This window comes from Rhinatrema bivittatum, chromosome 3 (assembly GCF_901001135.1).
Source record: "Rhinatrema bivittatum chromosome 3, aRhiBiv1.1, whole genome shotgun sequence".
Classification (NCBI taxonomy): Eukaryota; Metazoa; Chordata; class Amphibia; order Gymnophiona; family Rhinatrematidae; genus Rhinatrema; species Rhinatrema bivittatum.
This window is the reverse complement of record NC_042617.1, coordinates 562846276-562859264: the sequence shown is the minus strand read 5'-3', so window position 1 is coordinate 562859264 and position 12989 is coordinate 562846276. Positions and strand designations below refer to the sequence as shown.

The 12989-nt window shown below is 43.7% G+C and overlaps 1 protein-coding gene across 1 annotated transcript in view; it reads right to left on the bottom strand.

Moving 5' to 3' along the window:
• Positions 1-12989, bottom strand: part of MAP3K5 (mitogen-activated protein kinase kinase kinase 5) — a 375637-nt gene that overhangs the window by 245374 nt on the left and 117274 nt on the right. Inside the window, exon 3 of the mRNA XM_029596916.1 lies at positions 155-294. Coding sequence (XP_029452776.1) covers positions 155-294 — 140 coding nt within the window. The remainder of the gene's footprint in view (positions 1-154; positions 295-12989) is intronic.

Sequence of the window (12989 nt, the reverse complement as noted above, 5' to 3'; positions counted from 1 at the left end):
GTTCATTTTAAAGTTATGAGGCTTTCCTGCAGTCTGACTGCCTGTATAACAGTGGTTATGCCAGTGATGTGCACAACTGTAAGGTACAATAGTAATACGAGGCTTCCCGCAGAGCGAGGGAAGTAAGGCTGCAGGCATTCTTGCCCTCACCCACCTTCAGCGACTGCAGAGACTCTGAATTGGTATCACAGAAGAGGATAATGTTGTTGGCCATGCTGAAGCTCTCTCTCACACCCAGGTGGTAGAACAGGGACGGCTGACGGAAGGCATCGCTCATCTCCACCACGGCGATGTCTGCACAGAAAGAGAAAAAGGCAAAGGCCAGCGTTACAGGGGGGCGGGGCTGAAACCCTTGGCTGCAACGCACACAAGAGGGAATTTCCCCTTGCCATGTGATTGCCATCTTCATTTTACATATTTATAATCATCAGGAAGTGGTTTCTTTGCAGTTTGTTTCTTGCACATTTCCTTGCTGAGAAAAAAAACAATGCTAACATGCCACGGCAGGGAATGAACAAGAAAACAGATATGTGATGGCAGAAGAAGACCGTGCATGCCCATCCGTGCCAACTGCTCAGCTCTACAATCTCTATCACTCCCCTCCCAGATCCTCTGTGCTTGTCCCACACTTTCCTGAATTTAGATACTGTCCTTGTCTCTATCACTTCCACTGGGAGACCGTTCCATGGATGCACCATCCTCTCTGTAGAGAGAGATTTCCTTAGATTTCTCCTGAGTCTACCCTCTTTCACCCTCATTCTAGAGCCTCCTAACCACTGAAAGAGGCTCACCTCCTGTGCATGAAAACCTTGGAGGTATTTAAATGTCTCTGTCATAGTTCCCATATTCCACCTTTGCTCTAGGGTGTACATGTTTAGATATTTAAGTCTATCCTCATATGTTTTAGAACAAAGACCATCGACCTTTTTAGCTGGTACCCTATTTATAGCAGATTACATTCAGGTACTGTAGGTATTTCCCTATCCCCACAGGGCTCACAGTCTAAGTTTGTTCCTGAGGCAACAGAGGGTATAATGACTTGCTCAAGGTCATGAGGAGAGACGGTGGGATTTGAATCCTGGTTCCCCTGGTTCATTGCCTGCTGCTCTAACCACTAGGCTAACCTCTCCATATCCTTTTGGAGGTGCAGTCTCCAGATCTATACAAATGAAGTCTCATCAGAGTCAAACACTGAGGCAGTATCACCTCCTTTTTTCCTGCTCACCAGTGTTCTCCCTATGCACTCAAACCATCCTTCTGGCTTTTGTCGTCACCTTATCCACCTGCCTGGCCAGATCATCAGAGACCATTAACCCCAGATCCCAATCTTGTTTCATGTATAGAAACTTTTCACCTAGACTGTACTGCTCCCTTGGGTTTTTGCAGCCCAATTCCATGACTGAATTTTTTTTTTTTTTTTAGCATTAAATCATAGGTGCCAGACTCTAGACGTTGCCTCAAGCTTCGCTAGATCCCTCCTCGTGATTTCCACGCCCTCCTGGGTTGTCTACCCTGCTGCAGATTTTGATATCATCTTCAGAAAGGGAACATCTTTCCCAGTTGGCATTTCACAATATCATTTACAAAAATGTGGAAACCAACCAGTCCAAGAACCGATTCCCGAGGCACACCGTCAATAATGCTCCTCTCCTCAGCGTGAACGCCCATTTACCACTACCCTCTGTCCCCACCCACTCCACCTTCTTTTAACCCAGGGGCCGATATAATAAAAAGCCTTCCATTACGACTACACCCTGAAATTCAGTGCATATAGTTTCTTAGTGCAAGTGCTGAAAAACATTTTAACTTCTGATGCAGCAAGCAAATGGTATGCTACCACATCAGGAGCTTAAACACCGTGCAAACACAAAAATATGCACACAAGCCTGCATTAAAACGTGCACTCAGCCTTTTACATAGACTGAGCACATACCTTAACTCAGGCGACCAAAAAAAAAAGGAGCCTCTCCGACTCATGGCAAGCAAAAGTCATTGTTTAGTGTGCATGAAAGTCTTTTATACTCTGAAAACACGATTTGTGCTTATAAACCAAGAGGCAGGAAAGGGGAAAGCAGAGTTCCAGGGTACGGAGACTGAGGGAGAGGACACAGGACTTAAGCCCCTACAGGGCTGCTGTCTCCTTCCCTCCTACTTAAACATTGCAGGAAGCTTCCTCCAAAAGAGAAGAACTCCTCACCACCAAAAAAGGACTTGCCCTTTTTTTTTTGGATGGGGATTCCCGATGTCACTGTCCTCTTTAGGGGGGGAAGCTATGGCCAGCAGTGTTTTGAGGGTAGAAGAGAAGGAGAGGCTGAAACTATTTGGAGGGAGATAGTAGCCCTGCAGAAGTATTTTAAAAAATGGAGGGAGAAGAAGGGGGAATACTTATGCACACACAAATCACGTTTTGTGCGCATAAATCCAGACTGCAGGTCCCCAGCAGCGGAACCCCTGATCAGCCCTACGCGAACACTAGCGCCAGACACTTTACGGCTGACCGGGAGTGAAAAATGCGCAGCGTTAACAGAGCAGGAGTTAAACCAGTGCGCCTCTCTGCATGGGGAAGGTAGTGTTACATAAGAACATGCCATACTGGGTCAGAACATGGGTCCATCAAGCCCAGCATCCTGTTTCCAACAGTGGCCAATCCAAGACACAAGTACCTGGCAATTACCCAATGCCAACATTAATAAGTGGTTTGCATGAAAAGGGGCTGATCTGCAGACACACACACACACACACACACACACTGTTGTGCGCAAACCTTGCTGCATAGGCAGGAAATTGTGTACAAAAAACGTGCGCACAGCCATGGGTTCAAATGTGCCCTCTGTTACATCGATCCCCCCCCAGTCAGTCATTCACTTTATGGCCCTTAGCAAGGGCACTCAGTTTATACAATTCTTCACTGGGAGCCTGAGAGAAGAGCACCACTTATAACGTTATGCTCATAATTACATGTAAATTGGAGAACGAGGCACTGGCTTTTATAGGTGAAAGCCTGAATGAGAAACATTTTCTTAAAAGATTAATCTCCTGTTACCAGCAGTATTTATAAGCAGATCAATCCACCACACATCCTAAATCAGTGTTACAATCCTGTATCTCAAACAGAATCCCAAGCAACGCGAGTTTAAAAATGCAGTATAGAGCCAATGATTCTGCCAAAACATAGGACAGGATTATTCTGGGTGCAAAAATAAAGCAGCCATGTGTCAATTTTGCCAGAAAAATAAAGCTATGTGCCTGTTTCAGTACACAGAAGTAACATTTTTTCACACTCATCCGATCCCGATTTCCCATGCTCTAGGTGAAGCAGTATTGTTCTAACTGCTTGACGAATAGTGTTCTGCTGCTGAATGATCAACAGCCCTATAGGAGTCACAGCCTCTATAAAATTAAAATTTCTATAAAACGTCCTGTTCCGCCAGGACTACCTTTACCTCTTCATTGCCTCCAGGGGCAAGGGCAGGAAGACGTGGACAGGAGGTCCCGCTCCAAAGATGCAAGCGAGGCTGAAACGTGTGGGAGTGGTGGGAAAAGTCTTCCTCCGAACGCGTGCCAGGATGACAGGGGGGCCTCCCCAGGCAGCAGCAGGAGCACTTTCTAACAAGCACCACTCACCTGGAGCTACTGGATCCCATTTCTGCCACCCCCTTAAGGGCACAGAGGTAGGCAGACAGTGAGTATTCACACTGCTCCAAAAGCCATGGTGCCTTTAAGGGAGGGGGAGGCGGCTCCTACAGGATGATGCAACACTGCCGCTCAAGCCAATTGGTGCTCTGGGAAGGAGGCAGAGCCCTCTTCACCACGGGCACCCACAGGAAGATGCCTGTTCTGCCTAGTGGGAAATGCAGGCATGTGTTCCACCATAGGTTTTCCAACCTTTCCAGCTTTCTATCTTTTCTTCTTCTCCGCTTAAACTTATGCTATAGGTTTCTTGAGCAGCTTGATAGTATGCATACGTGATCAGACTCCAGGCTGCCTGCCCACCTTCAAGATGAACAAACAATTGGAAATCAAAGACCACAGTTATAAGGAGACAGGGCACAGGGATCCTAGAGAATCTCAGAGAAATACACAATATTCCAGATGTTGTACAAAAGGCCTGGCTATAATCAATGGTTATTATGATACTATGGTATGAGGGAAAAGGATGCAAGGTACAGGTCAAGGCCAAACAGAAAAAGACACTAGGTGAAGCTTCGGTCTACCCTTCTAAAACCCAATGAAAAGGCAGAGAATGACGGAAGAGACTGATGGAGACTGAAAAGACGTTCTTTTTGTTAAGATCCTAGTGAAAGGCTTGAGCTGAGGATGGTCCGTTTAGCTAAAATTGAAGTCTGTACCATTTGTTGCATTAATACCCTGCTATACCACCCAATTGGGGACACAGCGACGTAGCTATCATCACCAACGCAGGACGACTAAAACTCCAACTTAAACTGGTGGGGAAAACAACCTCCAGACCTGCATAAAACTACACAACAAAAAAATGAGTGGGGTTGGCCCCGAGGTTTAGATGCACTAGGTCAGTTCTTCCACTCCCTGGGTTGGCTGGGGTTGCTAAGAAGGCAGTTGGCAGCGTTCGTAGCCCCTGTGGTGTGCGTAGGGAGTCCATGGTCATTGCTTAAAGTTAACACCGGATTGAGGGCCCATGGCCCCTGATGTAGGACCATTGCTGCAGTGATCAGATTAGGTATTTTGTGGAGGAATATAAAGTAGAGAGAACATTCCCAGATTGCTGCAAATAAAGGCTCACGGCACCAGAACCCAGCCCGGGGGGGGGGGGGGGGGAGAAGGGTGTCTTGGGTTTAGTGACAAGAGATGACTCCTCCCTCAACATTTTCCATGTAGGGCCCCATTTAAGATACCACAGAATCCTGGGACCCACAGCTCAATGAAATGCCCTTCAAATCTAAATCTAAATTCAAGGCTGCTCGCAGCTTTACTCATGTGCGATAATATTTGCATTTTAAAATAAACACGTCAACTGTTGTCTCGGTACACTGACTCACACTTACAATTCTCCTGGTTGATCACTCACAGTGGGGTTTTTTTGCTTCATGACCCGGCTGCAAGTTTTCATGCATGCACTAATGCCCCAGACTGGCTATTTGTGAACTGAGAGTGTAGAATCACCATATAAAGAGCAAAAACTGTAATAAAGTGCTGTATCCAAGGCACACAGAATGCAGCAGTCACCCTCCAGTCCTTTGGGGATCACTCACTGAGTAGATTCTAAAAGAAATGAACAAGTCACATGCATGATATTCAGTCATACGTAAAAATCCAGTTTAAACAGAAATAGGACTAATTTGGATATATAATGATAAAAACACGGCCCATCTGTAGTTAATAAAGACATGACTTGAACAGCTCTGACACAGACCGGGTTGCAACGGAAGTAACAAATACATTTTTTAAAATAAGAATCAAAAGTAGGTAATGTCTATTGTATACTAGAATGGTATTCACTCCCAGCCCTCGAGCGCTGCCAACAGGGCAGGATTTCAGGTATGCCTAATGAATATGCATCAGATACATTTGCATGCACCTGCCTCTACTGCATGCAAATCTCTCTCATGCATATTCATTAGGGACAGCCTGACAACCTGACTTGTTGGCAGCCCTTGAGGGCTGGAAGTGAATGCCACTTGACGAGCCACTGCTGACACCAATCTGTGGACATGAGAAACCTTTGACATATTAACTTTTAATCTAAGAATCTTTTGCACTGACACTAGTGCTTTAACATTCTCTTACTAAGGCGTATTAGTTCTAAAAAGACCACTTAAACTACAATGAATAGAGAATTCAGTCCGGAAGCATCAGCTGAACTGAGAAGTTCACGTTATTTCGATATGCAAAACAGGTAGTTTAGTAATGGGAGTCTACCAGTTCTGACTACCTCCGTTTATTTTTTTTAAACACACTATAGAAAAATGTAATGAGTGAGTGACTAGATGATTGCTTTATCCCCACATTTTACAATATTCACCCATGTTTTTTAAATTTCAGCCATCTAGTGTTTGCATAATAAAATGAAGCTGGCAAGTCAAAGATAGCCCTTACCACGGCAGAAAACACCCAAACCTCGTTTTGTAAAATGATTCCTACACTAAAGAAAATTATGGCTGAAATCTTATTAACTCAGATGTTCAAAAATAGCCGACTGGTCTTTGGTCTCCCCTGTCATGTTTGTCTCCAAAAACACTCCTAGCAGCACCCTGGCCATACTGACCAGCTCCCTGCAGCAAATCTTAATTCTGCCTCGAGAAGAAGGCAACCCTGCGGCTCTAATGGATGCACTATCTGGGTTTCCATTTTTTTTCAAAACATTTTTGCCATAATCCACAAACTGGCAGAAGAAACTCTTGGTTGGTAGGGAAGAGGGGAGGGTGTCCCTGGATTCTTCTTCTCCTAGGGCCACTACTTCAACTTTGGTGGATTTCTGGATGTCCAGTCCTTCCTGTTTGGCCAGCCTCCTTACCAGTGAGGGGTTTTTCCACTGTAAGGCTCGGGAGCCTGCGGCAGCTCCCATCCATCCGAAGCACCAGCACAACAGTAGCATGTCAAAGAGAGTGTGTGTATATCTGTCACAGAGAGATACATACTTTGTCTGTTTCTGACCTGAGAGTGTGTGTGTGTGTGTGGTGTCTTTCTCGCTGACATAGGCACACACATGCTCTCTTAGTGTGAAGGTGTCTTTGTGTCAGAGAGAGAGAGAGAGAGAGAGAGTGTGTGTGTGTGTGTGTGTATGTGCCAATAGATTTTTAGGTTGCAGAAATGTTGTTAGTGTGTCGGAGCATGTGTATGCGTCTGACACTGGGTGGCAGGGTGGTCTCATTTGCAACTGGTTCAAGAGCTGATTGGTTGGCCAGAACAGGCATCTGGGATATAAGCAGACTTGTGGGGGGCCCAACCAATTTGCATGGATGGAACAGGGGCTGCATCTCTGCTCGCCCCTGATCTCGAATGCGCTCGACGCCTTGGCTATTTTGGAAAGATGAAGTTTACTTTGCAGATATTTTGGCTTAATTCTGCCAGGTTCCAGGATTGACTTGGCATGCTTTTGGGAGCTGTTGACACATGTGCATGAGGGCGTCAGACACCCCCCATGGGCCGGTTTTGAAAACATCCCCCAGCCTGATTATTTTCCCGCAATGCGCCCCTGGCTAGACTGCAGGAAGTTTGTGAACGAGATGTGGAGATGGAATGACTGCAGTGAGAAGCCTGAACTGTTCCCAGCAGAGAGAGAGTAGTAGTACGGTGCTCTATTTTCCAAGCAGGAGCCATGCTGATGAAAAATCCTCGTTGTGAGAGCCAGAGCCATCGCTGACCAAAACTGGCTGGTGTCTTGGGCAAGGGGATTTCCCCTTCCAATGGCTCAGCCAGCCGAGGCACACACATAAGAAAATAGTGTTAGACAGATCCCTTTGGTAGCGGTCCTACAAAAATTGTTTTTCATATGTGGTGTAAAAAATTTTGAATAATTGATCCAAAAACCATATTCTATTGTTGTGTATGCTTATGTGTATTGTACAGGCTCTCTGAGTAGCAGCTCTTCTCCCCCACCCCCAAGGTGACTAGTAGTTCAGTCTTTGGGGGTTGGAGACAGGAAGTGCGGAGTCATCGTGAGTGAGACTACAAGTAGCTGTCAACCACAGGCTGAGACCTACAGAATCAGAAAGTGAGGAAGAAGAGCTCTCAATGTACTTGGACCAGGTTACCCCTATGTGTGCAGGGAACCAAACAAGGGGTGAATCTTATCCAAAGGATCACCTGGAAGCTCAGCTGTTTATCCAAATGTGTATCTGTTCTTCATGCTGTAACTATCACTAGAATTCTTGAATTCTAGTGATAGTTACAGCTTGATGGAATCCATTTGTTTACTTCAATAAACAACCCACCTGCACAAATGTAAAAAAAAAAGTTTTTAATGATCTACTAAACATTTTTCAAAATAGCAACTTAAATCATGGCACTACAGTTTGTAGGTGTGTTTCACAACAAAAGAGCACGCCAATAGTCAAGGGTTTGCCCATCTGTCTGTTGTCTCTCTCTACACACACATCTGGGTACAGGTGCACACATGTGCTGCAGGGCCCAAAGCCTAGCAGTTATGCATGTCACCCAGCCAAGAACCTGGAATGAGAATGGAAGCATCACTAATGTCCCTGCTGTCCCGCCCCATCTCCCACAGCAGCAGCAGGAGGAGCAAACATCCATATGTTGGATTCATGGACCCTTGGACCGAGGTAGAATTGGCACAACTTGCAAGGAGGAGCCGTGCAGGTTCCATCATGGCAGACCTGGATGAGCAGTGCAGGTTCCCATCATGGCAGACCTGGATGAGCAGAGGCCCAACTGGAGCTTCGCCTTTACCAACCCGCATTCTCCTCGAGTTGAGCCTTTGGGTGCCAGGGCCAGCAGCTCTTAGGTGGGGGCCTCTGCCAAAGGTACAGGGATCTATCGAGGTCACCGGGTAGGAGTGAAGACGAGTCGAGCAAATCTGGACGAGGCAATGGTCAGTAGCAGGTGGCATTCAGGAGTGACCGAGGCAGGCAGCATTCAAGAATGTCCAGGAGTCAGGCCAAGGTCAAATACCAGGTATCTGTCCGATACCTGGAATGCAGAACAGGCGGAATACAGAACAGGCAGGCAGACAAGGACATGTAGAAGAACTGACCAGAAAGACTGACTAAGGAGTCAATGACTGCTGGAACTTAAGACGAATACAAGGACCACTGGAAATGAGACACAGGAACCAGAGAATGAAGACACTGTAGCAACTCACACTACCTAGACAATAGGGAGACCAACTGCTGAGGCCTTTTATAGGCTTCCCCTGTGAGGTCATCAAGAGGCGCCACAGGCCCTTTCCCACCATGAGCCCTTTAAATGAAGAGCCGTCAGGGGAAATGCACTACTGTGCACTGCTTCAAGCAGGCATTTTTGCACTTGTTTCTTATGGTTTTATGACCTACATTTTTTTTTGTTTGGCTAGTTTAATTTGTATAGCTTGATAATTTTAGAATAGGAAATATATATCATATTAGGGTCATGCCTCCCCACCACACTAACTTTTGTTGTTGTTGTTGATGAAGAAAATCTTAGGCGGATCACGTTTTGTTCTATCTTAAGAATCCTGATAGCACCCTTCCTTATCTCTTCTTTCTCATCTCTACAAAGTCATCCTTCTCAGGATATTGGGTGAACTGATACAACCTGAATTACTGCTGCTAAACCTCTCCAACAGACTTGTAGATGTCGCTAATTACCCCTTTCAAAAAATGAAAGGAGGTCTTAAATATTTGGGCAATCGTTTCTTTCAAACTCTTGTCCAGACTGTAACTTACTGTGAAACCTCTATTCTACAAATGCTTCGGGGGTCCCTACTTCAATAGTCTACCCTGTATCTAATGTGGGTGGGGCCCACTGGACACTACTAAAATGGTACTAGCGCCTAGATTGAACTTTGTATTCTCTATGATTCCTGTTTTCTTTTCTATGGATTTTTACAAGCAAGTAAACCATATGCTGCTTGGTTTTTCAAGAAGGTTGTTGCAGTGTTAAGCGATTAAGAAGAAAACCGAATGAAGAATTGATGGAATAGTGTATTGGTGAGCTGAGAGGTGGTGTGGGTATGTGGTTTCCCCCCTGAAGAAGATGTTTCGAAACCTGACATGTCGGGCTAAAACGCTACCATGAATGATTTTTCTCAGCGGCTCAGTTTACAACGAGGATTGAGTACCTTGCGACCTGGCTGAGAACTACTAACATCAGAGATTTGAGCTAAGTACTTTGCTAGTCGTGAAGAACCTATAAATGGGAAGTACTGAAAAATTTTGCTGTCTAAATATTATGGGACTGTGCTAAGTACTTTACATGTTGTAAATGGGAAGTGATTAAATGAGGATTGAGTATCTTGCGACCTGGTTGAGAACTACAAACACTATTAGATTGATTTAAGCACTTTGCGAGTCATGAACATATAAATGGGAAGTAATGAAAAGTTTTGCTTTCTAAACACTACGGGACGGTGCTAAGCACTTGGTGTGTTATAAATGAGAAGTGGTTAACAACTGAAAAAAAACTTGTTTAATGCCTTCTAAAAAAACAATTATGTGGTGAACTGTTCCCATCTTTTAGACAAAAATTTACAATGATTCTTAAAAGTTTTTGAGAAAATAAATAAAGAAATAGCAAGGTGGTCGGTGGTTTGTTTATGATTAAAAACGAAAGTAAGGGTAACCTGGATGGTATTCTTTGATGTTTATGAAACAACCAACAAAAGATTTTTGTCAAGATATAAGATTTTTGAATTGTTTACCTCTGGTTTAGAGACATAAGTTTTAAAGAACAAAAAGGAAAACAAGAAGAAAAGAAAAAAACTGATATGTGGGTGTAGGTTTTTGGTGTTTCATTATGTTGCTTGATTTTTTATGGCAAAATAAGCCCCCAAGAATTGCCATTTCTAAATTGGAAGCTGATAAAGGTAATGGTGGGGTTAAGTTTCCTAATTTTTACAACTATCAGACATATTTTGCAGCAAGGATATCATTAGGTGTCTGCCTCGCTGCAACTTTCTGACAATCCCAGATGGTTGAATATAGACCGCTGGCTTGTTTCACGGTATCCCTTTGAAGCCCTTCTTGGAATGACCCTCCCTCAGATTTTGCTTGCTAATCCTATCCTCTGCTCCACTCACACAGCATACGCTGAATCTGACCAGTTGCTAGCCACCTCCTCACCCAAGTGGAAACTTTCTAAACCGGCCTCCCTTTGGTTCCATATTCATATTAAACTTGCTGGTAAGAGTCGGAATTGGAAGGTGTGGCAGGCTTGTGGGATTTGGGTTTTGACCTTCATTCAAAAGGACCACAAACTGATCCCTTTTACTGAATGGATGACTTTTTCCTTTACCCAAGTCTCAGTTTTACTCATAGTTGCAATTACATGAATGTTTGGGTTCTCATCTTTCTTCCCAATTTTGATTGTTTATATTATATTGGAATGGTCCATTTGGCTTCCAGGCTCTACAAATCTATTAAAATTATCAAAATTCCTAGCATGACGAGTTTGCAGAACTTATGGCTTATAGAATCTGAAGGTTCAGCTGATGAGGTTGATTGGCCATACTACTGGAATTTGTCATTGCGAGTTTCGCTATCTTCCAGTTTAAAGCAATCTTATTTTATTGCGCATAGAGTTGGGTGGACCCCATGGAAATTATATAGAGCGGGTTTAGCCTCCATTTCTGCTGTTTGGTCCTGTGCATCTCTAAGGGCCACTTTGTCCCACATGTTATTCTTTTGTCCTAAAATACAAGAATGTTGGCGTACTATATCCCATTTTTTTCACTTACATTGCCTGCTTACATACCGCAGTGTTACACTTTGTGCGGCAGCTTTTCCTTGTTACCTTTCCATTCCACACAGGAAATTTGCATTCTTTTTTTTTTTTTTTTTTTGGGGGGGGGGGGGGGGGGGGGGGAGAGGAGAGACCACTACATTTCCATTAATCCTATCATTTTGGAAGAATAGTGATTTACTCAATGAACACTACTGATGTAATACAATCAGTATGTGCTGTAAATGTGAGAAGGCAGTGGCCAAATTTCATCGTTGGCATCTTGGATAGCGATGTGGGAACCTTTGGATGCCTATTTTGAATTTTCTTCTTTACCGTCCCTTAGCAGCAACTGATATCTTTCTGTACGAAGGTAGATTCAGTCACCCTCTTTCTTTCGAGTTTTCCTGACATACCTTCCCTTTTGTTTTCTTTATGGATGTTTTTCATGGGTGTTGTTTTTTCACCCTTCCAGTTGTTTATTTCCTTGTCTTATTGCTACTTAATAAAAATATAAGAGCAAAAAAAAAAAGAAAGAAAATCTTAGATAAGAACATAATTATGCTATACTGGGTCAGGACCCAAGGATCCATCAAGCCCACATATCCTGTTTCCAACAACGGCCAATCAAAATCACAAGCACCTGGCTAGTACCCAAACATTAAAAACATCCCAAGCTACTGAAAAGAAATTTCAGATCTATTAGTTAAAATTTGTAACCTCTCATTAAAATCATCCATTGAAGACTGGAGGGTGGCCAATGTAACCCCAATATTTAAAAAGGGCTCCAGGGGTGATCCAGGACAATATAGACCAGTTAGCCTGACTCAGTGCCGGGAAAATAGTGGAAAACTATTCTCAAGATCAAATTGTAGAGCATATAGAAAGACATGATTTAATGGAACACAGTCAACATGGATTTACCCAAGGGAAGTCTTGCCTAACAAATCTGCTTCATTTTTTGAAGGGGTTAATAAACATGTGGTTAAAGGTGAACCGGTAGATGTAGTGTATTTGGATTTTCAGAAGGCATTTGACAAAGTCCCTCATGAGAGGCTACTAAGAAAACTAAAAAGTCATGGGATAGGAGGCGATGTCCTTTTGTGGATTACAAACTGGTTTAAAGACAGGAAACAGAGAGTAGGATTACATGATCAATTTTCTCAGTGGAAAAGGGTAAACAGTGGAGTGCCTCAGGGATCTGTACTTGGACCGGTGCTTTTCAATATATTTATAAATGATCTGGAAAGGAATATGAAGAGTGAGGTTATCAAGTCTGCGGATGATACAAAATTATTCAGAGCAGTTAAATCACAAGTGGATTGTGATACATTACAGGAAGCCCTTACAAGACTGGAAGATTGGGCATCCAAATGGCAGATGAAATTTAATGTGCATAAATGCAAGGTGTTACATATAGGGAAAAATAACCCATGCTGTAGTTGCACGATGTTAGGTTCCATATTAGGAGTTACCACCCAGGAAAAAGATCTAGGCATCATAGTGGATAATGCATTGAAATGTCGGCTCAGTGTGCTGCAGCAGTCAAAAAATCAAACAGAATGTTAGGAATTATTAGGAAGGGAATGGTGAATAAAACAGAAAATGTCATAATGCCTCTGTATCACTCCATG